Here is a 25,280-nt window from a genome sequence, read left to right on the forward strand (position 1 = left end):
AACTTGGATGGCGCCGAAAGAAAACGGAAGCGGATCTACGCAATTCTGTTACGGTGACGAAGTGGAGTATTTTTTTCATTTTATTATTATTTTTTTAACCGGGTGTTGTCAAGCTAATCAATCAAATAAAAAGTTTTTCCGGTATTGTGGTTTGGACTACAAAATAAATGTGTTGCTTGTTATATCAGGCACAAAAAAAGACCAATCGAACATAACGTAAATATTACAGTGGTCCTTTTACGTTTTTATTTTGTGTGTTAAGTCTCATAATTTTCATTTTACAGCGTGGTACGGTCTATTTCGATACTTGCATACATTTATTTTGAAAGCCTCACCGGTACTTGTCCGGTTATGCATCTACTAAGCCCATCCGCGTCGGTTCGGCGCTGGCGAGTGTGACAACAAGCGTCGTTTGTCCCCTTCAAGCGCCTCCCAACCCCTGAACCACCATGGCCCCGCCGCGGTGCTGAAGTGGCCCCGCTTCCACGCTCGGCCGGTGAACCGCGCTCATCTGACGCTTGGATATTTCGCCGGAGGCCACCATGAGCTCGGTGGACGCCGAAGAGCCGCGGGACAGGCCCGACAGCAGGAGCAGCAGCAGCAGCAGTAGCAGCGACGGCGGAGGCGGCGGCGATTCCGACAAAGAACCCGACATGGACGCCTCGGACCACGACGGAGACCTCGTTCGGAGCTGCCCTCCCTCCCCGCCGGCAACTAGCGCCACTTCGGAAGAGCGAGACTCAGCCGCCGCGCTTCGACCCGGAGGGGGCGAGGGTGGCGGCGGGGGTTCGAACTGCGAGATGGGTCGGCCAGCGAGTCTATTCTCGTGGCTTCGGAACCGGTCCATTAGGCGGGGCGTGTTTGTGGACCCGGTGCGGGACAATTTTCGGACTATGACGAGCTTGTACAGCTCCATGAACCCAGCGGCCGACTCAGTCAACCTGAGCACCAAGACCCACGGTGCCGTGTTCAACCTGGAGTACTCCCCGGACGGGTAAGGCCTTAAATGCTTCGGTACACACACGAGAGTTGCATTTTAGCGATTCTTTGAAACCATATTTTCTTATCCAAACCCAGGTTTTTGTCTTGAAATCCTAATCCCAGTTTAAACCTCCAACCTGTTTTAAACCCTCATTTGAAAACCCGACCCACGCTTATTTAACCTGGTGTGGAGCCCGAACCCTTCTTTAAAACCCAATTTGAAACTCAAACCCAGATGCTTGAAATGTAAATTTCGGACTTGAAACCCTAATCTTGGTGTTAAACCCTGATTTGAAACCCAAACCCAGGAACGATATCGTACATCCCAACCCAAGCTTGAAAATAACTTTTCCTTTAAAGTCTGATATGAAAGCCTCATCGTTGCTTGAAATCTGTATTTGAAACCTTAATTAAAACCTGGTTTGGATCCCAAGTCTTTGCGAAACGCCACCCCTGTGTTCTGACCCTCATTTGAAACCCATACCCAGTGTTAACACCCTCCATCGGATATCTGAGACACTTCTCTTCACAAGGGTCGTGTGGGAGCCTATCCCAGCTTTCTTTGGGCAGTCGGCAATCGCAGGGCGCACAAAGACGAACAACCATCCACGTTCTCGAACACACTTGGGGGCAATTCAGGGTGTCCATTCAACCGACCATGCATGTTTTTGGAATGTGGGAGGAAACTGGAGTACCCAGAGAAAACCCACGCAGGTCCGGGGAGGACGTCCAAACTGCACACTTGAAGGCCGGAGCTGGAATCGAACCCTGGACTGATGAAGTGTGAGGCCATCGTGCTAAGCAGTCGTCCACCGTGCCCTGTGTGACACCCTATGTGTAAATTACGATGGATCTCTAAATTGAAATCCAAACCCAGTCCTGAACACTGAATATTTAAAACTGCAATCCTGATTTTAAAACCCTAATTTTTATTCCATTTTTTTGAAGCAGTCAATTGCCTTGCTATTTTTTTTTTTTTTTTTGGATTTATTTATTTTTTTTAGTCTTACGGTCACGATTGTGGGTCTGTACTTGATCAGAGTCGGTGGGTCAGTTGGTAAGCGTGGATCAGTAGCTGGGTCAAAGCGACTAGACGGCTCGTGAAAGCGGGTCAAGCCGAAGCAGCAGGCTAGCTCGCGTTCATGCTCTCACTCGTCGTCCAGTAAATGCGCTTTATCCCGGTAACCACTAATCCAAACCCAGGCATGACGCCCCAATCTGAAGCTTTAAAATCAAAATTGAAACCCTGTCTCTGGCTTTGAAATGCTCATTTGAAAAGATATTGCCGGTACATATCATTTGCCCCAAACCTAGGCTTGAAACGTCAACCCTAAAATGCGTTATTAACATTCACTGCCATTGACGGGTATAGACGCCAAAAAGTACGTTCAGTTTACCTGGGCTGGGAGCGAGTGAGTTAAGTTTAATATTCTTCATTCTAAACTTGATGATAACGTGTGACCTTCAGGTCTGTGCTGACGGTGGCCTGCGAGCAGACCGAGGTTCTCCTCTTTGATCCCGTCTCGTCCCGACACATCAAAACTTTGACGGAGGCCCACGAGGATTGCGTCAACAACATAAGGTGATGTTCCGTTTTTTTCCTAATCGTCTCAACCCATCCAATTAATACCCGTCAGAAAGAGCCCATCAATCTCGCAAAAGCTCTTTGCTCCCACTGACGACCGAAGGTATTCGATATTCGCAACATTTGCTGCAAAATGTTCATGTGGAACTTGCGGACACTCTGGGCAGGTTCCTGGACAACCGTCTATTTGCCACGTGTTCGGATGACACCACCATCGCGCTGTGGGACCTGCGCAAGCTCAACTCCAAGGTGTGCTCGTTGCACGGCCACGCCAGCTGGGTGAAGAACATCGAGTACGACACCAACACGCGCCTGCTCGTCACGTCCGGCTTCGACGGCAACGTCATCACGTGGGACACCAACAGGTCGCCAGACTCTTACTTGAAAATGGAAATCGTTTGTTATGACGTGCCGTGCATTTCTCACGTAGGCCTTCAGTGAAGTCCTACTTGACTCCGACTTGAATAAATCCCGCCTCATATTACCATCACTTATGACACCACGGCTGGACAAATAATATATAGAAAGACACTTCCGCACGACTGAGTGAGTGTTGGACGACCTCGCTTCTCTTGAAAGGTCCGTCTTGAAAATGGCGTCGCTAGCGTATCTGCAATTAAATCCACACTTTTCCCTCCTTCGGCCATTGTGGTTTAAAAAAAGCAAGAATGTATTTTAGATTTTTTAAATGGTCGCCAGTTACAACTTCAGGGTGTGTTGATTCCGCATAGCGCTGCCCCCTCACGAGAGTATCCAATCGCAAAATGCGTTCATCACCTTCAGCTAGCGAGAAGGCTCACTGTAACCAACTCGTGATCTGATTGGCTATCGCAACTGTCTGGCAACTCTGAAAGCACATCATTTTGATTGAACAGACGCCCACACGATTGCACCTGAAGGCCTCGGATGAATAGTGTGTGCTACTGTTATTGTGAAATCTGCCTGGCAACACAAGCTAGCTGAATTCTGATTGGATAAAAACTCTCACTAAAAATGCAACACGAGGATAAAATCTGACATCAATGTGAAGAATATGATCATAATTTCTTGATTTTTGTTAGGCTAGCAGAGAAGGGCTTGACCGCCCACCACTGCCACTTGTTAGCACCTCTTGATAGTGTTGTCACCAAACCAAAAGTATGATGAAAAAAAAGAAATCTCATTATTAATACTGAAATATCATGACAAATAAAATGGAATAATAAGTGACAAAATTGTGTCAATTGACACTCATAACTACTTTCCTATTATCCTGGACTTTGGCGCCATCTTTTGACATGGTACAATTACAGAAAGAGTACCGACTTTTCGCAGGCATGCGCCTCGTAGTGCGGCACACCCACTTTAAGTTATAAATACAGAAATAGCACCCTCAACTGGTGCTGCGGCCTTTGATACAGCGCGTCTTTTGGCCGTAAAAATACGGTACATAAAATTGGTCTTAAAGCCACAAATAGTTGAATTGTTCCGGATAGAGACGGAGCCCTTCGCCCAAGAGCAAAAAAAAAAAAAAAAAAATCTACGAATGAAACTCTTATCGCTGCTCATCGATTCCACAAGATGGCGGCAAATTACAACTTTTGTTTTAATAAAGTTCTTCAACGCAATTCAAGGTAGCTCCTTGACACCAAGATGCCACAATATGGCGGCAAAGCAAAACTTTTGTCTCGGTGAACCTCCTCAACTCAAATCTTCGTACGTCCTTTGCATCCAAATACCTCGAGATGGCGACGATGCTCGACTTTTATCTAGGTGAATCTCCTCAAGCAATGTCAACATGGTTCCTCTGCACCAAAAAGCCACGCGGTGGTGACAAAATTATTTTATTATTGTTTTCAATGAAGCTCGTCAACTCACTTTGACGTAGTTCATTGGCACCGTGATGGCGGCATAGCACTACTTTTATCTCAGTCAAGCTCTTCAACTCACTTCAACAGTTAGCACTAAGATGCCACAGAAGGGTGCCACGGCACTACTTTTTTTTTTGCTTTGGCCTTGACTGGTTTGTGATGTCTCGATAAACTTCCGTTGATAAATGTCATAAATAACTCAGACAATTAAATTGCTAATAGCTTCTACGTTTCCGCCACGGTTTCCGAAATGTGTCGTGCAGATTCACGGAGGACGGCTGCCCGCACAAAAAGTTCTTCCACACGCGCTACCTGATGCGGATGCGCCTGACGCCCGACTGCTCCAAGATGCTCATCTCCACGTCATCGGGCTATCTGCTCATCCTGCACGACCTGGACCTCACACAGTCGCTGGAGGTGGGCAGCTACCGCATGCTGCGAGCCAGGCGAACGCCGCTTACTTCGGGTAGGTGGCGCCAGACCTCGGTCACAACGCTGCTCGGCCTCGCCGTTTTGCCGTCGGGTTCAAATGTCTTCCTTGACGCCGGACATGCAGATGGAGGTGCGTTGGCGTCCCGCTCGGCTGGACCTCGCCATGGAAACGACTCCAGCAAGTTGCACCCTCACAGAGAAGGTGACAGACGCTTTCTTTTCTACTTGGCTTTGTGAAAGTAAAAAAAAAGATTTAGATTAAGTTTGGTCTGTAGCGTGTCGGAAAATAGGCCTTGAGACGTTTTTTTTTTTTTTTCTTCTTCCCCTAAAGTAAAAGCCAATGTTTGCAAATTCCTTATTTTGAAAAAACACAACGATAATTACCGTAGTCTGCTTTCGTGGCGGTCTCCAAAAATTGGAGACTATTTAGAGGTTGAAATTTCGAGGAGTTGGATCATTTTTAATCAAACCAGTTATCTAAATTGTTTATTTGTCGATTCATCAAATAATCGTTGCACCTCCAAGTTTGATAATACATGAATAAAGAGAAATAGTTTACTTGTCATTAAATGTTTCTGAATAGGATGAATGTAATTTATTTTATATTACTATAGAAAAATACAATATTGTAACTTATTCTAAAATATATTTTAAATATAAAAATAATGAATGACAGTGTGTACTATTTAAATATTACAGCAATTGAACATAATTAGCCAATATTTCATGAATAAAATATTGTAATATTCGACAAATATTAAAATATGTATTCTTGCCATATATAAACATCATTAAAATATAATTGCTAGTGTTTTTGTCTTTCTTTCACATTTTGAAGACATAATGAATACCCACGTCCAAATAATCTTGATCATAAATATGTGTGTGATTGAATATTTTTAACATTGCCTTTAAATTCCGGAAATTAATTTCCATAAATTTCCATCCATAAATCGCTTTCTTCTGGCTTCCTATTGGCTAAAATGGGCTTTCCATGATTGTCGTTGCTATATGTTATAGAACATATGAGTTATGTTCCCGAGCACCTTCGCAGTAAATTAATTGAGTCGTACGATGACTGCGAAGCTGCCTCGGATCAACGTGCCTATCAGCGAACCCAAATCCTCTTTTTGCAGGCCTTTCTCCCAGGAACAGCCTGGAGGTTCTGACCCCGGAGATCCCGGGCGAGCGTGACCGAGAGAGCTGCATTACGTCCCTGCAGCTGCACCCCAAAGGCTGGGCCACACTCATACGCTGCTCCAGCAACATAGACGACGACCGCGAGGTGAGCACGTTGCGCCCCTTCGGTCCCTCCGGGCGAGACAGTATTCAAGATGTTAGCATGGGTAGCCCGAAAACCTCTCAGGTCCTGGACTGCCATCTGTTGCCTTGACTGTCCTCAAGCTGTGTCGTTATAACCCACGTCGGTCTTGGATGTTAGGCTACACTATGTTCTTGGTGGCCGCGGCTTAGTGAAGGGTAAATGAAGCTTCAAATCTGCTTCATGAACCAGTTGTAGTATTTTTGGACGCCAGTAGATGGCGCTCTCTGTTCAACATTGGGCTGAAAGCACACTGACTTGCCATTTTTGAAACCCTTTCTTTAACAGTGCCATCTACAGGAATAAAAAATACAACAACTGGTTCAGGAAGCTAATTTGAAGCTTCATTTTCCCATCACTACCAGGGCTGTCCCGTTTCAGGCCCCCGTTGGCAGAATGGGATGAGACATGAAACGGGATGAAATCGACAAGTGTGATGCACTGCGATTGCCGTGGATGCCCGGCTTTATTTTTCACGAATCAAAATTTTTTTTTGGCTCATTTCTTTTCTTTAAAAAAAAAAAAAGATTAGTTTAGTTTGTCGTCGTTGTTCTTTAATAAATAAATACATTTATTTATTATTTTAGGAGCGCAATTCGCCACCACCATGCACTCTCCCTGCATCGATAAGTAATAGAATCTTCGTTGCAAAACAGACCTACACAGTCGAGTTAATACTCGCTGCGCACAATGAGCAAGGAGAGCGCCACTGCCAACTACTGGTGTGGATGTGCAATTACACTTTATTGTAGTACGGCTTAAAAAAAAAAAGCCATGTTGCTCACGGTCACACGCGCCACCTTCCCCCTCGCAGCGCGCCCCCCCCCAGGCTCCACTATTTGAGAAGCACTTGTTTAACCCGAGGATATTCGATGCTAACATGCAGCTAGCCATCTGCTCGTCGTTAAAAACGGGAAGGCATATTAGCCGACTAAGAGTTCTAATTCCTGCAGCTGATTTTGATGAGCCGGCGAACGCTTGAATGAAAAGATGAACGTCGGAACGTCGTGTGTTTTGGCCAAACGGGGCTGCCGAGGCCTTGCGGAACGTGCTGTCAAGTTAATGTAGCATCACCTGGCCTCCATCTTTGCTTCATCTTAGTTTGTAAAGCCCACAACCGTCTTGTGTTTTTAACCGTCCTCCATCTTGGTTGCCTTCCCTTCCCCCTCCCCATAGTGGACGTGTGTGTACGAGTTCCAAGAGGGCGCGCCCACCCGTCCGCTAGTGTCCCCACGCTGCTCCCTGCGCCTGACGCACTACATCGAGGAGGCCAACGTGGGCCGGGGCTACATCAAGGAGCTGTGCTTCAGCCCCGACGGCCGCCTCATCTGCTCGCCGTACGGCTACGGCGTGCGTCTGCTGGCCTTCGACGAAAGCTGCGGCGAGCTGGCCGACTGTGTGCCCGTGCAGACCGGCTGCCTGCGCGAGGTGCGCGCCATCTACTCGCACAGCGACGTGGTGCTCACCACCAAGTTCTCGCCCACGCACTGCCAGCTGGCCTCGGGCTGCCTCAGCGGAAGGGTGGCGCTCTACCAGCCCAAGTTCTAGCGGAACAGGTACGCGCCAGTCTTCTATGCACATCTTTTTCAAAAGTGCTGCGGCCCGCCCTGCGCACCCCCCCCACGGACATTCGTGTCCATCCCGACCGGGAGCGCGAACGCTTCATTCTACCTGAAATTGCAGATTGAAGGTGGAACTTTTGGGGCAGCGCCGTGGACGGGTGGTTAGCGTCCGCCGCACACATCTGAGGGTCGGGATTGGAATCTGTGCTCCGGTCTTGCCGTGTGGACTCTTCTCATGGACTCCCCGTGCTTGCGTGTGTTTTCTCCGGCCTCCTCCTGCATTCCAAAAGCCTGCATGTCTGCTTCATTGAAGAGTCATAGGTGTGAATGTGAGTGTGTTTGCTTTGTTTGTCGATACATGCCCTGTGATTGATTGGCAGTCTGCCCTGGGTGACTTTTTATGAGAGGGAAAGAGAAGAAAAAAAAATGTTTTTTTTCCCTCGATATTTTCTGACTTTGATCAAAATGCGACTTTTTTTTCTGACCAAAAATACTACTTTAAAAAAAAATGCCTTTTTTTTTTTCAGAGAAAAAAAATTCCAACTTTCTGTAAAAGGTGGAAACAAATCTTATGATGTCGAGACATTTTAATGAACAAAAAACGACTTTCCCAAACAGCTGCAACTTTTTTTACTGGGAGAAGAAAAACATTTCCGAAAAATGCAACTTCTTTCAATTGCAGAAAACAGACTAATTTTCCAGCTTTTCATACAGAAAATTTAATAAAAATAAATAAATAAATCCCCTCCATCAGTGCCGAAAACACTGCTTGAGTCTTGAAAAGTTGACTTTTTATTTTACAGAAAAATAATAATCCAAATTACTCAAAACCATATTTTTTTCTAGAAAAAAAACAAAAAAGAAATATTGAAGACTGCAATTTATTCTTGTAATGTTGTTGTCAATAATGATGGCTGCAATTTTCTAACTTTATAAAAAATAAAATGAGACATACGACCTCTAATATGACAATTATCTTGAGGCAATACAACTGTATTTCTATATCGTTATTTTTTTGCCAAACAGTCGTCTTGGGTAAATTTCAAAGTCAAAATTGCTTGGATAAGAGGGCAAATTATCTATGCATGCCTTGCATAAAATTCTTTAAAAAAAAATACTTGGAATACTATGACATTCTTTTGTCAGCCAACACCAACTCTAATCTTTTGAGGCTCGTGATTAAAAAAATCAAATTCACACAACAACAGCGCAAAACGACCAAAGACGACCAGCAGTCTAAAAAAAAAAAATCGAGAGAAAAAAAAAGCGTAGTATATATTTTTTTCTAGATAGAGGAAAAACATGACTCTAATCTTGTCATATTTTGACTTTTTTTCCCCTCAATAAGTAGACCAACTTTTTTCATGAAAAATAGTTTTTCCCTGTAAAAAAAAAAAAAAAAAAAATCCTCTGGGCTTAAGTGAAGACTCCAAATTGGCCTTTGATGTTAATGCGAGTGTGAATGCTTGTTTGTCCCACCCTGCGATTGGCTCTAGCTCACCCGCAGACCTCATGAGGATGAGCCGCATCCAAAATGGATGAATGGAAGGAGGAGAATCCTTTGTGGACTAGCCAGCCGCTGCTTGGATGTTGACTCAAGACGATGGATGTCGATCCCGATCACAAGGTGCTGCCTCACTGTTGGTGCAACTCGCCGCCGCTTTCGCCTCACGTTTTGTTTCCGCCTCGTGGCCTTTCAGCGTTTTTCTGCGTTTGGAGTTCCTCGTAGCACGGCGATGGCGTTGGGTGGCTTTGTTTTTTTCCCCCCTCTTTTTTGGTTCTCGCGTCATGTTCAAATGTCAAGAAGCTCACCTTCCAATTATAACAATTATGTCTCTTTTCACATTGTAAAAAAGCCACAATAACCAAGACGCCCAAAGAAATGTCTACCCATCCATCTGTGTTTTATTTTTCTTTGTAAGGTAACCTGAACTAATATTGCTCATATAAATAATACATAAAAAAAAAAAAAAAAAGATGAAAGCCAAGTGTGAACTACTATGCATACCAGCCGTCGTTGGTTATCAATAAGGGCTGTTAGGACCACACTGGAGCGAAAAAAATATATATTTTAGAGCACAGGTGTCAAACTCAAGGCCCGGGGGCCAGATCTGGCCCGCGACCTGGTTTTATGTGGGCCGCAAAGGGGAAATCACGTGTGTCAACTTCCTGTTTCTAACACATTTATTTCACTTTTAACAACATTGAGATCTGAGATATTGTTTTTCATTTGTTAGCAATACTCCCCCTTTAAAATAAATTATCGAACAAACAATTACTTCCTGGCTTCTGATTTCAAAACTCGCTAACCCATCAGTTTGTTTCGGTACGCGGTAACGTCATAACGGCCCTCTGAGGGAAATTATCTGGCCCATCCACAAAAATGAGTTTGACACCGCTGTTTTAGAGAGTCGTAATTATGCAGATTTTTTATTATACATTTTTATAAATTCTAAAAAAATATATAACTTTATAATATAAAAATATAACGTTTTCTTTTCTACAACCTAATCTCGTTATTTTGTCATTTATTTTCGCGAAACTTGGAATCGTACTCTTAAAAAGCAAAAGCTTCTATTACGTCGTATGACTTTTTGGGAAGTAAAATAATTCAACTTAATCTTGTCAAATTCAAATTTGTCTTCTTGCCAAGAAGTTTTTGGAAAAACTAATTTCTTAGACCAAAGCAAATACAAAAAATGCAACTATTCTCATAATTAGACTGACCTCAGTTTTATAATCAGACTTTCTCAAAACAAATCCCTTTTTTTTAACTGCAGTGATTTTTATTGGCTAAGAGCTATTATTTCAATGTTCTCAACATTCTCAGAAAAATACTACTGTTAACCCTCTGAAACTTGGCGAAAACTATTATAATATTAAGATATTAAAAAGGGCTTTTTGTTTTCGGCAAAAATGCTTTTTCCCCTTCAGAGCATTCAATGCCAATGTTTTTTATTTTTCTTGACAACAGCTTGAATCTCATTTCAAATTTCCTCAAATCTGACTTTTTTTCCCTTCGGAAATAACTTTGTATTATTCTGAACTACTAATGAATTCATCTCAACATACGCAAAAACTAGAAACATTTTTCAGTTTAAAAAGTCTTGGGGAAAAAAAATCAATATTACAACCATCAATTTTTCTCAAAAACATCTTACAACTACTGTTGTGATATTGCAACTTTTTCTTGACGAAATCCAACTTCATTATTCTGTCCCTTACTTTTTTCCCCACTGAAAATCATTGCAAATTGCTACTTTAATCTAATATTACAAATTATAAAATTTGTTGACTTTTCGTATGACTTTTCACTTTTTTCTTGACAAATTTATTTAACAAAAACTCATATTGTTACTTTTTATGAAGGGGGTGGGGAAGCCTTTCTAGAATGACTACAAATATATTCTCGCAATATACATGTTTTCTTTCCAGTGTGGCCCTAATTATTATTACATTTAAACATAGTTTGTTCTTGCACTTATTTCTTGTGAGAATAGGACATTTTCAAAATTGATGTTCAAGGCGGACCTGAAAGACAACGGATGTAAACGCATTTATTGAGTTATTTATTTTGTCATCGTTTTGACTTTGTTCTTCTCTGGAGCTGCTCGTGTGTGTGTGGGGGAGGGGGGGGTGCGCGCGTGTGTGGTGTGTGTGTGTGTGTCTTTCAGGTTTTTCTAGTTTGTCCTGTCAGAATAATCAATAAGTGAAATGAGTATTACGGTCACTCCGTTTGCTCTAACTGTAAGAACGAAATAAGCGCAAAATATGTATTCAGCAGAAAACATTTTTTGTATTATTTCCAGTGCGCGCGTGTGTGTTTGTGTACACGCAGTGCCAAGTTGTATTCATGCATCGCATCATCCTGAGTAATGAAATGTAAAAAAGGTACTTTGTCTTGACAAAAATAAAAACAAAATTGCTTTGTGGTTTGCAATTTGTTGTTCTGCCTCCTCGCCATTAGATGGCAGCATAGCCTAAAAGCTTCACTTTTGTACAAACACAAGCCGGGCCAGTCAAGTACAGTAGAAGTAACTTTTATTCAAATATTTGAGACAGTGTGCTCCTTTTGGACTTGAGTTAAAGTAAAATTGCTCTAAATCAGACCAGCTGATACTTGTTGATTCGTCCTCATGCTGTTTGTCATCATTCAACAGAATCGCCACGACTTGACCAGGTGCGCGTTCACTTTCCGTTTTCACTCATTTGTCACCGTTAAAATAAAAAAAGGGACAATTAGGGCCACACATACAATTTAAGTCAGAGAATAAACGTGTCGACTTGGGGCAAATAAATTTGTCAGGGAGGAAGACATGTCATTTGCAGGTTTTGTTTTAGTAATCCCAGAATCAAGTTACAAAAAAAAAAGAAAGTTGCGATTGAGATTAAAGATCCTAGTATGAAGTGAAAGGCCTACTTTATTAAACTAAAAAGCCAATATATGCAATTTTTTTACATTTAGTTTTGTTAAAAAACTAAAAAGTTTTTGTTAAAAAAAAATAATCTGAATTTAATCGCATTTTCCTGGATTTTATTTAAATTTTTTCTACCCCACCCATTTTTTGTTGCAAAAGATACTGAATGTGTGTCTGATTTATTCCTTTATCTTTTGGGGTGAAGGTTTTAGGGCGTTTTGTTTAAAAAAATAAAATTAATTGGCATTAATCGTATGCGGATTTTCGCTATTCATGTGAAGACCGGCACCTGGTCCCTGCGAATAACTTTTAATTTGCAAGAATTAGGTTAAAGCGTTTTGGTTTTTTTTTTTTTTGTTTGTTTTTTTTTGCAAGTGGGCTGGTGTGGTTGTTAAATTATGCGAGTAGAATCTAAAAAATAAATAAAACCTGCGCTAGAATCGTCAAATCCAAACGTCTTTGCAGAAAAATGTTATACATTAAGAATTTTTGTATTTAGGTTTAGGTTATACCTTGTAAATGGTGACAAAACAAAAAGAATGGTGGGGGGAGCATTAAAGTTGAACAGAATTTTAGCAAGTTTTAGTGAAACAAAAAAAAATGGAGCAGCAATTTTATTTGAACAAAATTTGAGCGAGTTTGGGTTCAAACTAGAGTTTGCGTTATGTGAGTTTTTGCCGTTTACACGTGAGATCTGCTCACAGTTTTTCCGTTTGGTCTTGAAACAAAGCCGCGAGCGCATTCGACACAGAGGGCGATGTTGCCCGACTTGGTGGCACAAAACGCAATATTAATCACAATACCGTGTTTAGAGTAGTGCTGATCCTTCAAACATATAATTGCATTAAAAAAAAAATTTTGTGAATACTAATTAAAATGCTAACAGTGACGTGGCCCTAAGATTCCTTATTCCCCAAAAGTTGTTTTACTTTTGGACAGCACAATCAAGTCCGATCCACTACAAGCTTCCTTTTGGATTGCCAAGTGTACCTAATGTTGTGTCCGACAGTGAGGTGAAGCGACCGTGCGGATCCTGCGTCTTTTTCAATCCCTATTCCTCATAACGTCAAAGAGGAGGATCGCGCCTTGCGGGCCTGCTCTCGCTGCATTCTTTGGCCCTCTCGCCGTTGGTTGATGGCCTTGGTGCTGGCACGCAGCTTGCGCAGACGCAGGGCCCGCAGGCGCAACTGCAGGTCCTGCGGGATCTTGCCGCCCTTGGCGCGGATCTCCTTAAGGCGCTGCACGGGCGTCTGCGTCAGGCTGAAGTCGCAAACGGTGGCGCGGGGTTCCATGCCCACGTGGCAGTGCCGCTCGGCCCGGAAGTAGCCCTCGGCCCATGCCACCACCTTGTAGTCGCCCGGGTTCAGCAGGCGCCAGTAGTCACCATCGGCGGCTGCGGGAGGGAGGGCGGAGACGCCAAAGGTGACTGTGAGGTTACCGCGCATTTGCCGTCTTCCAGTTTGCCGCCTTACCTGTTCGGATGTCGTGCCCGTGGTCTTCCACTCTGATCACGGCGTCCTCGATTCCTTTTTTGCTCTCCTTGTCCCGCACCACCCCTTTAAGGCCTCGATGAACCTGACGGCATCGCATATGCGTGAGTGCACTGAAACATTACAACAGTCGTGTAAAAATACTCAAGACAGTATCGGGAAACCATGAAAAAAAAAGCGTGAAGATAAGCGACCTGCTCCATGAAGATGAGGAGAGACTCCTTGTTGTTCTCCCACTCGACGGGAAGCTCGCCGGCGTGAGGAAACTTGTCGCAAGAAAGCTCCATCGTCAACTCGAAGCAATTGGTGTGCAGGTAGCTGAAATCGTTCATGCCTGAGAAGCACGTAGCAATTAGTAGCTCACATTCAAACGGTCAAAAGAATTTCTAGTGGCAGTGCTGAGAGAGCAGCACTAGGTTTGTAAATAAATAAATAAAAATAATCCAAAGGTAGCGGCCATGACTGAGCCAAAATGTCTGCGACACACTTAAATGTCTGACTTGAATTTTTGTAGGTTTAGTCATGACTGGAACTTGGCTCCAGGGGCGGAATTTTTTTCAACTTTATATAAGGATGCTACCTATCCAAAAATGGCCACGCCATCCCAAAATGGCCGACTTCCTGTGCCTTTTCAGACATGGCTTTTGAGACTTTTTTGCGGGTCTACTCGATAGACTTCATGTAGCTAAGTGAAAGTAGCTTCGGGAAATGAATGTTCAAAGATGTTCTTGAGCCAAAATGGCCACTTCAAACTAAAATGGCTGACTTCTTGTGTCTTTACAGATTTGGCGCCTTGGGATTTTTACAGGCCTCGTTATTGTAAACCGGCTTACCAACTCTCATGTTGGCCTAGGTTACTGGCTTCAGGATCGGATTTTAAAAAAGACTATTTTCAAGGGTGCTACCGAGTCAGAACGTCGGCTTCGAACCACAATGGCCAACTTTCTGTGTCTTTTCAGACATAACTTCTTGAAATTTTTTGTAGGTCAATTCAGGGCGACCAAATTTTCTGTTAAAAATTTGAACTGGTTTTAGAGGGTGATTTATTTATTTATTTTTTTATAAACATTCTTGAGTGCTACCAAAATGCCGTGCCGGGCCGTGCATTTCACATGCAGGCCTTCAGTGAAGTCCGACTTCAATAAATCCCCCTCATATTGGCACCATTTATGACACAACAACTGAGGAAATAAAATTAAGACACTTACACAGTACTGATTGAGTGTTGGACGACCTAACTTCTCTCGAAAGGTCCATCTTGAAAATGGCCTCGCAAGTGTATCTGCAATTAAATTCCCTCCTTCGGCCAATGTGGTTTAAAAAAGCTAGAATATATTTAAAATATTCGAACTGTCGCCAGTTCCGACCTTCGGGTGTGTTGATTCCGCATAGCGCTGCTCCCTTATGTGTGAGTATCCAATCACATAACGCGTTCATCACCTTAAGCGTAAGGCCAGCGAGAAGGCCTTACTGTCATCAACTCGTGATCTGATTGGCTATCGCAACTGTCTGTCAACTGTAAAAGTCCCCTTGAGACACAGAAGCGACGCCCGCACGATTGAATCTCAAGGCCTCGGGAAGAATAGTGCGTGCTTCTGGTTTCGTTAAATCTGCCTGGCAACACGAGCTATCTGAATTCTGATTGGATTAAAAACTCTAACCTACAAATTCAACGCTAGGATATAATATGACAGCCATGTGAAGAATACGATCATGATTTCTTGATTATGTTAGGCCAGCAGAGAAGCCCTTGGCCATCCCCCACTGCCCATATGTCCATTCCATAGCAAAATGGCTGACTTCCTGTTTCCATTCCGACATTGCTTCTTGCGACCTTTTTGTAGATCTACGCATGATAGACATGCCTATCAAATTCCACATTGCCAAGTGAAACTGACTTAAGGGGCAGGGCGGAGTCCAAATGCAAATCTTTTCAGGCATGGCCTCTTGAGACTTTTTTGTAGGTCTCATGATATACCCGCGTACCAAATTTCACAGTGCTAAGTGAACGTGTGTCACAACTCACTTCCGGGAACATGGTGCCAGGCTCCGCCATTTATGATGTTGTTGTAAGCCTGGAAGTCGTCGGTGTGGCACAGGCGGCGCTCGGGATTGGCCATGGCCAGGTTGGTGGAGGCGTAGACGGTGGCCAACCAACGAAAGAAGGCGTTGTCCGGGGTTGGCGTGTTGGCCTGCGGAGCCCAGTTCTCGGTGCCGTCGTACGGGTACGTCACCACCAACTCGCCCCCGTGCAGGTTGCCACCCAGCACGAACGGAATTTCCTGCATCCAGCTGATCACGGCTCGCGTCTCTGAGGCCACCTAATCAAGCGAGGACCTGACCACAATCAGTTTACTGGACTTTTTTGGTCCCCCATTCGCACCCAAGTTTTGGTGTTTTAGCTCCTAGTCCTGGATGATGAATTTTTGCTGTGATATGGATTTGTTCAGCTGTTTTTGGTTGGTACCAAAGATGCATTTCGGTGTTTTTGGTCCCCAGATCCCAGGGTTAGTTTTGTTTTGGAACCGCCTCCTAGGAAACATTTTCCTGTGCAGTGCAAAGACCAAACGGGTTTTTCAGTTCCCCCTTCTGGGATGCATTTTGGTGTTTTTAGTCGGTCCCCCTTCTAGGATGTTTGAGGATTTGTTTTGTTTCTTTATTGGTTGGTGGCTGCGTGTGTGTTCTTACCAAAGCGTCTTCTTTGGTATAGTATTCTGGAATGGGAATGTAGTGGTTGGGCACTTTTGACGGGTCCTCGGCCGCCTCCTGAGCATCCCACAGGATGGTGTTCAGATCCGGAAAGTTGTGATTGAGGTCGATCCCTTCGTAGGTATACCGTCCCTCTCCCCAGCCGGCCAGCTCGGAACCCTGAGGAACGCCGAAAGTTTTAAATCCTCGTCAATTTTCACGCAGCAACCGGTAAGGACGTACCTTGTTGTAAGCCACTTCGTACCCGTCCGGGTTCATCGATGGAAAGAGGTGAATACGAGTCTCTGTAACGAGCCGAACCACTCGCTGGTTGCCCCTCTTGAACTCGCGGCACAGGTACTGCATCAGATTGAGCACCAGCTCGCGACCCAGGACCTCATTTCCGTGCATGTTGGCCACGTAGCGGAACTCCGGCTCGCCTGAACAAAACGAGTCATCGTGTCTGTTTACCTGATGAAGTATCTAGTACGTTTCGATGTGACAGCCCCGTTCGAATGGATCTTTGACGTCAATATCCGTCATTGGCAGTGAATGAGTTAGGATTGTGCTCCTCACCGAGTTCGTGCTTCCCGGGATTATCCGAGATCTCCATGACGTAGAGCTTCAGGCCCATGTAGCTTTTCCCGATGGTGTAGATGCGCGTGATGTCGGGACACTCCTCTGCCACCGACCTCATCAACTTCCAGAGAAGGAGAGAGCGAGGTTTAGAAGTTTTCAACGTATAAAATCCAAGGAACTGGTGGTGAACGTTCACCTTTCTCATCTCCTGGTAGTTGTGATGTCGGAAATCCAGATTGTCCTTTGGTCTGGCCTCTTGTGCTGAGGAAACGCTGTCCTGTGGCTCTGGAAGGTTGAACAAGGCCTCGGTTAAATCACGCAATCCTTTTATAGGGCAGGATCCAAAACACCTGGAGGTTGCGGCGGTGTTTGTGCATGTGTACCGTCAAGCCGACATCCGAGTATCTCGGCACGAAGGCAGATGTCTCCGTCAGGGTACCAGCTCTGCGGGTTGATTCGGATGTAACGTGCAACCATGGGGACCGGGAGCAAGGCCAGCACTGGACTCTCGCCGTCGCTGTTGCCTTCAAAGATCTGCAAGGTGTTGGCCGATACAAGTTGGTCTAAATCAGTGCTTCTCAAATAGTGGGACGGGCCCTCCCTGGGGGGCGCGGTGCGATGCTGAGGGGGCCGCGTATGAACCTGAGGAACATGCTTTTTTCCCACCGTACTACAATAAAGTTTAACTGCTCATCCACTTCAGTAGGTGGCAGTGGCGCTCTCCTTGCGCATTGTGCGCAGCGAGTATTAACTCGACGGCGTAGGTTTGTTTTGCAACAAAAATGATATTATTTATAGTTGCGGCGGAGAGTGGGTGGTGGGGTGAGGGGCTCGCAAATAGTTTTCTTCTTGCTAGGGGGGGGGGGGCGTAACAGAAAATAATTAAGAAGCATTGTGCTAAATAAATTCAACTGGATGGAAATACATGCGCTGGCTTTGCATGTTTTGCAAGAAATGCCGCACAGATCCATGAAATGATTACAGTGTGGCCAGCGTTACACAATCGCCGCAGTGTTGCGTTGGACTCGTTTGAACTGTTTCATGCCGGTTTGGAGCATGCTTGACTTTGCGATTTCCACGAGGGTGAAGGTTTCAATTTAAGGTTTCCAGCACGGGTCGGGGTTTTAAACAAAGTGAAGGATATCAAACCTGGATTGGAATTTCAAATTGGTGTCAAATCAGTGTTCAATTGATGCTTTCGAAGCTTTGTTTGGGCTTTCAAAAAAGGTTACGGTTTTAAGTCAGGGTTGGGGCTTCAATCCTGGCTTGAGGTTTGAATTAGGGATTCAAGAGATAGCTAGCTCTTCAAGCAAGGACTAAGGTTTCAAATTAAGGTTTCAAGACAGGGTTAGGGTTCAATATTCAGGTTTCAAGACTATTTGGGTATCAAGTCATGGATGGGTCAGGGTTTCAAGTTAGCACTAAAGATAGAAGTCAAGTTAAAACCCTGGGTTGGGCTTTTAAATTGGTATTACCGCTTCGTGCGTTGCATTCATGCTGCTCTTCCAGCTGATGGAGTCGTTGCTCAACTGCACTTTGTAGGTCGTGACCCAGTCTCGTCTGCACACACGCCGGCACAAAAAAAAAAAAAAAAGCTTGCTCAGTTTTCCTGATTCGGGGAATTCCGCCTAATTGCTGGCGCGAGGACGCGACTGTGGACACTACCTGACCTCCAGATGGTGTTGCGGCCTTGCAAAATGACTCCGGTGAAGCGGGTCAGGTGCAAAGCGTCCACCTCCAGCCACTGGTGCCGGTCCCTGTAGTCGGCACACCAGGCGCCGTCGTACAGGTCGCCGTCCTCAATGCCCGACTGGAAATATCATCACGCACACGCACACGCACACGCACACGCGGAAATGCTTGGTCAGCAGCGGGAGGAACCGCAAACTTTTTGGCTCGGGAGAGTGACACTTAATTGCTTTCAGACTCCCTGAGCCGTTTCATAAGAAATTGACCCTTTCAGACTTTTATTCTGTCAAAGGCGCTTTGTTTTTTGCGCTTTTCTTTCTTTCTTCTTTTTTTTTTCCTTTCAAAGCCCCTCATTTTGTCCCACTGTGTTTCGAATAAATATCCACCCGACACAAATGCTGTTTGGCGCCTTGAAAACACTCAAATCATCCTTCTTCGTTGAATTGAATGGAAATTCCAATTGTCCGTTTCAGCAAACAATGCAGCAAACTCTTATGTGAGGTGTTTTTGTTGGTTTTGTTTTTTAGACTGATCAGCAAGTCAAAAAACAACAACAACAAAAAAAAACATAATCAATCCGTTCAGAAGATAGACCAACCTATTAGAACAGCGTGTGACGTTACCATAGAGTCGACTCCCGTTATTCAAGAGGAATTGGGACGGGCCCCGTCCACGAATCGCCCAAATTTGCATAGAATTGACACTCACTTAAATGCAGAAAATAGAAAATTTAATAGTTAAACCCTAAAAAAAAAATCTCCCAAAAATACCGATAAACATTCCACCCGTGGAAAATCGGGGAACCGCCTCCCAAAACCGCGTGTGGTGTCTAAAAATTGAATTTTGTCCAAGCCTGTGGTGTGTCAGAGACATATATTTTGTTGCAATGCTTTTGTTCACTTTCATTTCAATGAAAAGTATTTTTTTTGGATGAGGTGAGGTGACCAAAACACTCCATCCATCTGCTCCTGGTCCGGCCCCTCTGTCAGATTTTAGAACCCATTGTGGCCCGCCAATCAAAACGTTTGCCCACCCCTGGTCTAATTTAATGCCATCAACTGCCAGAAACTGCTCTCGTGTTTCTGGGTTGCGCTGCGGCCATGTTGGCAATGTATGGAAATGTGGTGGCCGTGTTAGCGGGGAAGCAAGTCGTTTCAAATGTCGTCAATGTTAGCTTAGCATCACCGGAGGTATGCAGCTCACAAGGGGCACGTCGCATCGAGCTCTTCTCATCTCTGGCATTTGATCGTAATGGAGGTAAAAAAAAAAAAGGAAGGTCATGAATGTCAGCAGATCGACGCCTTCTTCCTCCTTGCCAAGTACTAACAAGGTCATTTCAGATCAGCTTTTTAAAGTTTTTGCTGAATTTTTTTTCAAGCTTTTTTTTTTTTTTTAAAGATATTTGGTCCGATGATTTTATAATAATAATAAGAAGAATATTCCCTTTATTAGTCCCACAATGGGGAAATTCGAGATTCGAACCCAAGCCTCCTGGGGAGACTGGGTCCTGAACGCGGCGCCTTAGACCACTCGGCTATCCTGGCGTGTGAGCATGTGAGAAAACTTCCGACTATATGCGCGTGAGTTTTGTTATGTTGCCTGTCTACATGTGTTGCGCAACCGTTTGCCGTCTGTTAGCCTATCAGTGTGTTAGCATTAGCATTGAACTTGCAGGCCGTAAACGACAAACCTTAACTGCTTAAAGCCTCTTTTTTTAAAAAAAAAAAAAACTTGCTCACTATTTGCCAAACTGCTGCTGATTGCTCAGAGATTGAGACACCGCCGTATCAAAATCTGCTTCAACTTCAAAAGGTCAACCCATCCACCATACGGAATGGCAAAACAGCGGAATAGGACAGATTACAAATGAGAAGAATGAGAAACGGAAAAGAGCTCAAACCTGGATGTTGAGCCTCCCCCTGTGAGGACCGAGACCGAACCTCTGGAAGGAGGACGCCTGGAGTTGGGTGTCGTCCACCTTCAAGGACTCCAGTCCGAGTGGAGGACAGTCTTGAAGGAAGCAGAAGACACGTTTGACATCAGGTGAGTAAATTACAAAATGAAGTTTTCAAAACACGGTTAGGATTTGAAATGAGGCTGTCGTGCCAGTTTGTTGTTTAAGGCGTGAGAAATCGGGACACTGGAAAAGTCAGGGGCCGCTACGACAGCTGCTTAGAAGCAGAAATTGATTTCAAATGATCACTTCTATATCGGTAATCGCAATGTCCCATCAGTGGTGAGCTCGCGCAGGCCACTCATGGAGCAAACTGGTGCCAGCGGGCACCATGTCGGTGACCCGAGATTTTCGAGATAGGCAAAGAAACAAGTTACTCCGAACTGAGTTACATTTGTCATTCCTGGACCTTGCCTTGTTCCATTTTTCTGTTTGCGGCCCGTGGGAAAAAAAAAAAAAAAAAAAAGTTTGGACACCGCTGCACAAATTGCATCCGGAAAGTATTCAGTGGCCTTCACTTGATGTGACTTTTAGAATTTTGAGGGTGGAATTTAAAGAGTGGAGAAGACTATTCCATTTAGGAATAAGAATTGTGACATAAGAAAAATGTGGAAAAAGTGAAGCACTGCAAATACTTTCCGGGTACACATTATGCATGCAAATTTTTGTTGGGCGTGTTGCCTTGCATGGTGGGGGGAAGGTGGATTTTGAAAGCAAGTGACCTGAGAAGATACCGCACATGCCTGTGATGTATTATAACTTGTTCCTGTTACTTTGTGTTCCGTGACAAATGACTCTAGCGCCTGTTTGTTGCAGGATTTATGAATCCTGTTACTGTACGCTATAACACAAAACAACTTTTTGACATGACAAAATAACTCCTGTTACTGTGAACAACTTGACAAGTGGTTACTGTGTGTTATGTGACAAAATGACCCGTTACTGTTCATGGCAAATGACTCCCGTTACTCTTACTGTATTGTTTGCTACACAACAAATGACAAAATGTTACTCTCACTGTATGTTACACGACAATTGACTCTAGTTATTGTGACTCCATTCCTTGTTCCAATGAGTCTGGTTTTCTGTTAATCAAAGTTAAATAACTGTTCCTGTGTGCTATATGGCAAAATGACTCCTGTTACTGTTACAAATTAGTGATTGGTGTAAATTAGATGAAAAGTCACTTCTGTACTTTAGTTGTCCTGCATGTTTAAGAGCAAATGCTTTCTGTTTCTGTATCGTCCTGTTACTGTGTTTCACTTACTGCACATGACAAACGCCTGTAGTTATTGTTACTGTGTGTTACATGACAAGATGACTCCTCTTACTGTTACAAATAACTCTGTTTTTTGTAAAAGGAAGTTAAATGACAACTGACCCCTGTACTGTTTCTTTTACTGTGTACTCCTGTCACTGCTACGTTGTGTTACATAACCCATGTTACTGTTACTGGGAGTTACGTGACCCACGTAACTGTTCCTGTGTTACACAACGACATAACTCTTTTTACTGTTAAAAATGTCTTTAGTTACTGTTCCTGGAAGTTAGGTGACAAGTACTGCCCTGACTGTATCTGTGACTGTTATATGTCAAGTGACCGTGGTTATTGTTACTGTTCGTTAATGACTCCTGTTATTGTGCAACAAGTGACACTGTTACGCTTACTATGTTGCGTGACCAATGTGTCCTGTTACTGTTGCTGTATGTTAGCAGTGCCCGCCGTCCCCATCAAGGGGTTAAAACTGCTCCAGCGTGAGTGCGATGTAATCGGAGCAGCTCAGCTATGCGCGATGTGGGGAGAGGCCCATTTCCCCACTTTCCCACTCGTGCTCTTCGAGGACGCAGAGGAGGAGGGGATGATGAGGACGGCCAGATAAGTCATTTTTGCGCAAAACTGGAGCCAATTAGGCGGGGGCGGGGACGCTGGGAGTACAAAATCCAACGTCCCAACTGCCAGGAATTCTGAGGCAAAAACACTCGCGTTTATCAGAAACGCTGACAGCGTGTTTTCATCCTGCGGGATGGATTTGCGTTCATGAAAGTTCAGCCTGTTCTCACGCTTGGAGACAAATCAGAGCCGATTTGTTTTGGGGGATTTGCAGCACATCTGGCAGCAAAGCATTCAAAATATGACCAATTGACCTCATTTAAGGTCAACCTTTCAGAATAGATTTTGGACTAGATTTAGGGTTTCAAATTTGAGTTTTAAAGATGATGTTACAGATTACAATTTGGGTTTTAAGACAAAAAAAAAAAGGATTGAAATTTGAGTTTTGGGGCCAGATGTTGGATTTCACGGCAATGTTAATGTTTCAAGCAAGGCTTAGGCAGGTTTTGGGATTCAAGCTAGGCTAATGGTTTCGAATTAGTTTTTTTTTTTTTATGAATCCAGATTAGGAAATTAAGAGTTTACAATTTGGGCTATAAAGCCAGGTTTGGGGTTTCAATCGAATCATGGTTCGGGTACAGGTTTAGGACAAATTTCTGGGATTTAAAATTGGATTTTAACACAGGTTGTTGTCCGGACGAGGGTAGTTTCAAATGATTATTTTTTTTTAAATGGGGTTGGGGTTTCAAATAAAGTTTTAAAACCATGTTTGGGGTTTCAAGTTAAGGTTTCAAACTGGGTTTAGGGTTCCATGTTTGGGTTTGAAGTCATGTGAGGCTATCACTCAGAGGTCAAGTTAGGGTTGTAAATTAGTTTTGGGGGTTCAAGACAGAAATTGTTCAAGAAATTGTTCATGATTTTAAAATGAAGGTTTCAAATTTGGGTTTCAAGACTGGTTGAGTGTTTTGATGGGGGTTTGTGTTCCAAATTAGGGTTTCAAGATGATGGTGGTCTTTCAAACAAGGATTGGGGATGGAAATTAGGTTTTCGAATTCGGTTTATGGTTTCAATTGATGCCTCAAAGCAGGGGTGGGCAAACTTTTTGATTGGCGGGCCACAATGGGTTCTAAAATTTGACAGAGGGGCCGGACTAGGAGCAGATGGATGGAGTGTTTGGGTCACCTCACCTCATCGGAGATAAAAAAAAAATATATATATATATATATATATATATATTTGTCTCTTAAAAATAAACAGTATTTAGAAAAAAAAACATTAACAAGGTTTATTCATTTAATTTTTTTCCAAGTTTGGAGGGCCGGATTAAAACGTTTTAACGGGCCGCATGTGGCCCCCGGGCCGCAGTTTGCCCACGCCTGCCTAAGAGCATGGTTTAGGTCTTGAACTCGGGTTAGGGTTTCAAATAAGGATTATCGGTTAACGTTTCAAGACAGGGTTGGAATTTCAAACAAGTCTTTGGGTTTTAAACTGCATCAATTTAGGGTTTAAAGTTAGGCTTAGCTCGGGTTTCAAATTCAGAATCAATGAGGTGTGATTGGTCATACCCATTTCAAGTTTGTCCCTGTGTTTATCTTCAGCCTTCTTGCTGGTGCTGCCGGGACGCAGTGGTGTCCGTCGCACCGTGGACTTCAACCCTGGGGTCTCAGTGGGCGTATTCCCGACCATGCCCCTTATGGTGGTGGTCTCAGAGGTGGTGGTGGTCTCGGTGGCATTGTCGGCGTCGGCGGTCGCCCAAAACGTTCCTGCCAGCAGGACGATGAAGACCAAGGCTGACTTTTCCATCTTGCTCTTTGTGTGTTGCATGTGCAGCAAATGCGCTGGGACATCGCTTATGAGAGGAGACCGCGGGGAGAAGAGGAGGTGGGAGGAGGAGAGGGAGGGGCTTCAGATCTCACAACACAAAACTGCAGAACCCCCAAACTGGAACAATCATCGTGGCAGACTTTCATGTCCGTGCATGTTTCAAATGAGCGCGTTACACTCAAAAGTAGGGTTTCAATTCAGGGTTAAAGCATCAAAGTAAGGTTTCAAGACAGGGTTAGAATTTCAAATTTGCACTTGAAAGTATGGATCACAGTGTTAAGGTTTCAAATCGGTTTTTCAGACAGGGTTCGGGTTTTGAACAGGTCAATGTTTCAAATCAGGATTTCCAGTCTGGGTAGTTGTTTTGACACGGTTAGGGTTTCAAGCCTAGGTTAGGGTATGCAAGTAAGTTTTCTTTCAAGTCAGGGATGTGTGGTTTAAATTTAAAGCCGTAAGAGGGTTTCAAATCAGAGTTTCTGACAGGATTACGGCAGTGTTTCCAACATGTGGTGAAGCAGTTTGGAAAATTAGCTGTTCAAGTTTGGACCACAGTTTCAAAATGAGGGTTTCAAAACACAGTTCAGGTGTCAAATTAGTGTTCAAAAGTTTCAAATTTAAGTTTCAACAGGGCTAGAGTTTAAGAGTAGGTTTTCAGACATTGTTAAGGTTTTAAAGAAAGGTGAATTTATGTTTTCAAAATAAGGTTTCAAATCAGTGTGAGGATTTCAAATGAGCTTTTCAAGAAAGCCTGGGTGAGGAGATCAGAGTAAGGCTTTTAGACAGTGTTGTGTTAAGGATTCAAATTAGAGTTTCAAGACAAAGTCACTGTTTCAAATTTGGAGTTCACACCTGGATCACATTTCCATTCGTAGGGTTCTAAAGCAGCATTTCACTTTGTAATGTTTCAAGGTAAGGTTAGTTTCAAAATAGGGTTTCAAGAAAATGTGGTTTGAAATGAGCAGTTCAACCCACGGTTAAGGTTTAAGTAGGGTTTCAAGACAGTTTTTAGGTTTCAGACTGGTTAAAGTGTTTGAGACAGAGTAAGTGTTTCAAGCAGCGCTTTTAATGTTTCAAAT

At 43.8% G+C, this 25,280-nt stretch overlaps 2 protein-coding genes across 5 annotated transcripts; one reads left to right on the forward strand and one right to left on the reverse strand.

Annotated features, from left to right (window-relative positions):
* Positions 1-294: 294 nt before the first annotated feature.
* dcaf10 (DDB1 and CUL4 associated factor 10) lies at positions 295-11,349 on the forward strand. 4 transcript variants are annotated; one of them, XM_088310168.1, is made up of 8 exons: positions 295-994; positions 2,450-2,563; positions 2,734-2,931; positions 4,680-4,882; positions 4,973-5,050; positions 5,985-6,133; positions 7,346-7,725; positions 9,228-11,349. In XM_088310168.1, the coding sequence occupies exons 1-7, from the start codon at positions 543-545 to the stop codon at positions 7,715-7,717; spliced, it is 1,566 nt and encodes a 521-aa protein (XP_088166294.1). In that variant the 5' UTR covers positions 295-542; the 3' UTR covers positions 7,718-7,725; positions 9,228-11,349. The 4 variants fall into 4 exon arrangements, 3 of the variants coding, with proteins under 3 accessions (XP_088166294.1, XP_088166293.1, XP_088166292.1); XR_015846071.1 differs by having other exon boundaries at positions 296-994; positions 7,346-8,060; XM_088310167.1 differs by having other exon boundaries at positions 296-994; positions 7,853-11,349.
* Positions 11,350-11,755: 406 nt separating this feature from the next.
* On the reverse strand, positions 11,756-24,219 carry cpxm1a (carboxypeptidase X (M14 family), member 1a). The gene is made up of 13 exons (XM_088310169.1): positions 23,946-24,219; positions 20,496-20,605; positions 18,577-18,716; positions 18,382-18,466; positions 17,290-17,440; positions 17,103-17,191; positions 16,904-17,027; positions 16,571-16,767; positions 16,328-16,507; positions 15,666-15,960; positions 13,834-13,973; positions 13,622-13,724; positions 11,756-13,542 (listed from the first exon to the last, which is right to left on the reverse strand). Exons 1-13 carry the CDS (start codon positions 24,202-24,204, stop codon positions 13,208-13,210), a joined length of 2,208 nt encoding a protein of 735 aa, XP_088166295.1. The 5' UTR covers positions 24,205-24,219; the 3' UTR covers positions 11,756-13,207.
* Between the last annotated feature and the right edge of the window lie 1,061 nt (positions 24,220-25,280).

Source organism: Idiotropiscis lumnitzeri, chromosome 1, assembly GCF_059441095.1.
Source record: "Idiotropiscis lumnitzeri isolate Australia: NSW breed Sydney's pygmy pipehorse chromosome 1, RoL_Ilum_1.0, whole genome shotgun sequence".
In the NCBI taxonomy this organism is placed as follows: Eukaryota; Metazoa; Chordata; class Actinopteri; order Syngnathiformes; family Syngnathidae; genus Idiotropiscis; species Idiotropiscis lumnitzeri.

Excerpts from the sequence above, each read along its gene's own strand:
- dcaf10 (XM_088310168.1), top strand. The coding sequence starts at position 543 with ATGAGCTCGGTGGACGCCGAAGAGCCGCGGGACAGGCCCGACAGCAGG. Across the intron at positions 995-2,449 it reads CTGGAGTACTCCCCGGACGG|GTCTGTGCTGACGGTGGCCT; the intron begins GTAAGGCCTTAA and ends TGTGACCTTCAG. Across the intron at positions 6,134-7,345 it reads ACATAGACGACGACCGCGAG|TGGACGTGTGTGTACGAGTT; the intron begins GTGAGCACGTTG and ends CCCTCCCCATAG.
- cpxm1a (XM_088310169.1), bottom strand. The coding sequence starts at position 24,204 with ATGCAACACACAAAGAGCAAGATGGAAAAGTCAGCCTTGGTCTTCATC. Across the intron at positions 17,028-17,102 it reads ACTACCAGGAGATGAGAAAG|TTGATGAGGTCGGTGGCAGA; the intron begins GTGAACGTTCAC and ends CTTCTCTGGAAG. Across the intron at positions 16,768-16,903 it reads TCCCGGGAAGCACGAACTCG|GCGAGCCGGAGTTCCGCTAC; the intron begins GTGAGGAGCACA and ends CGTTTTGTTCAG.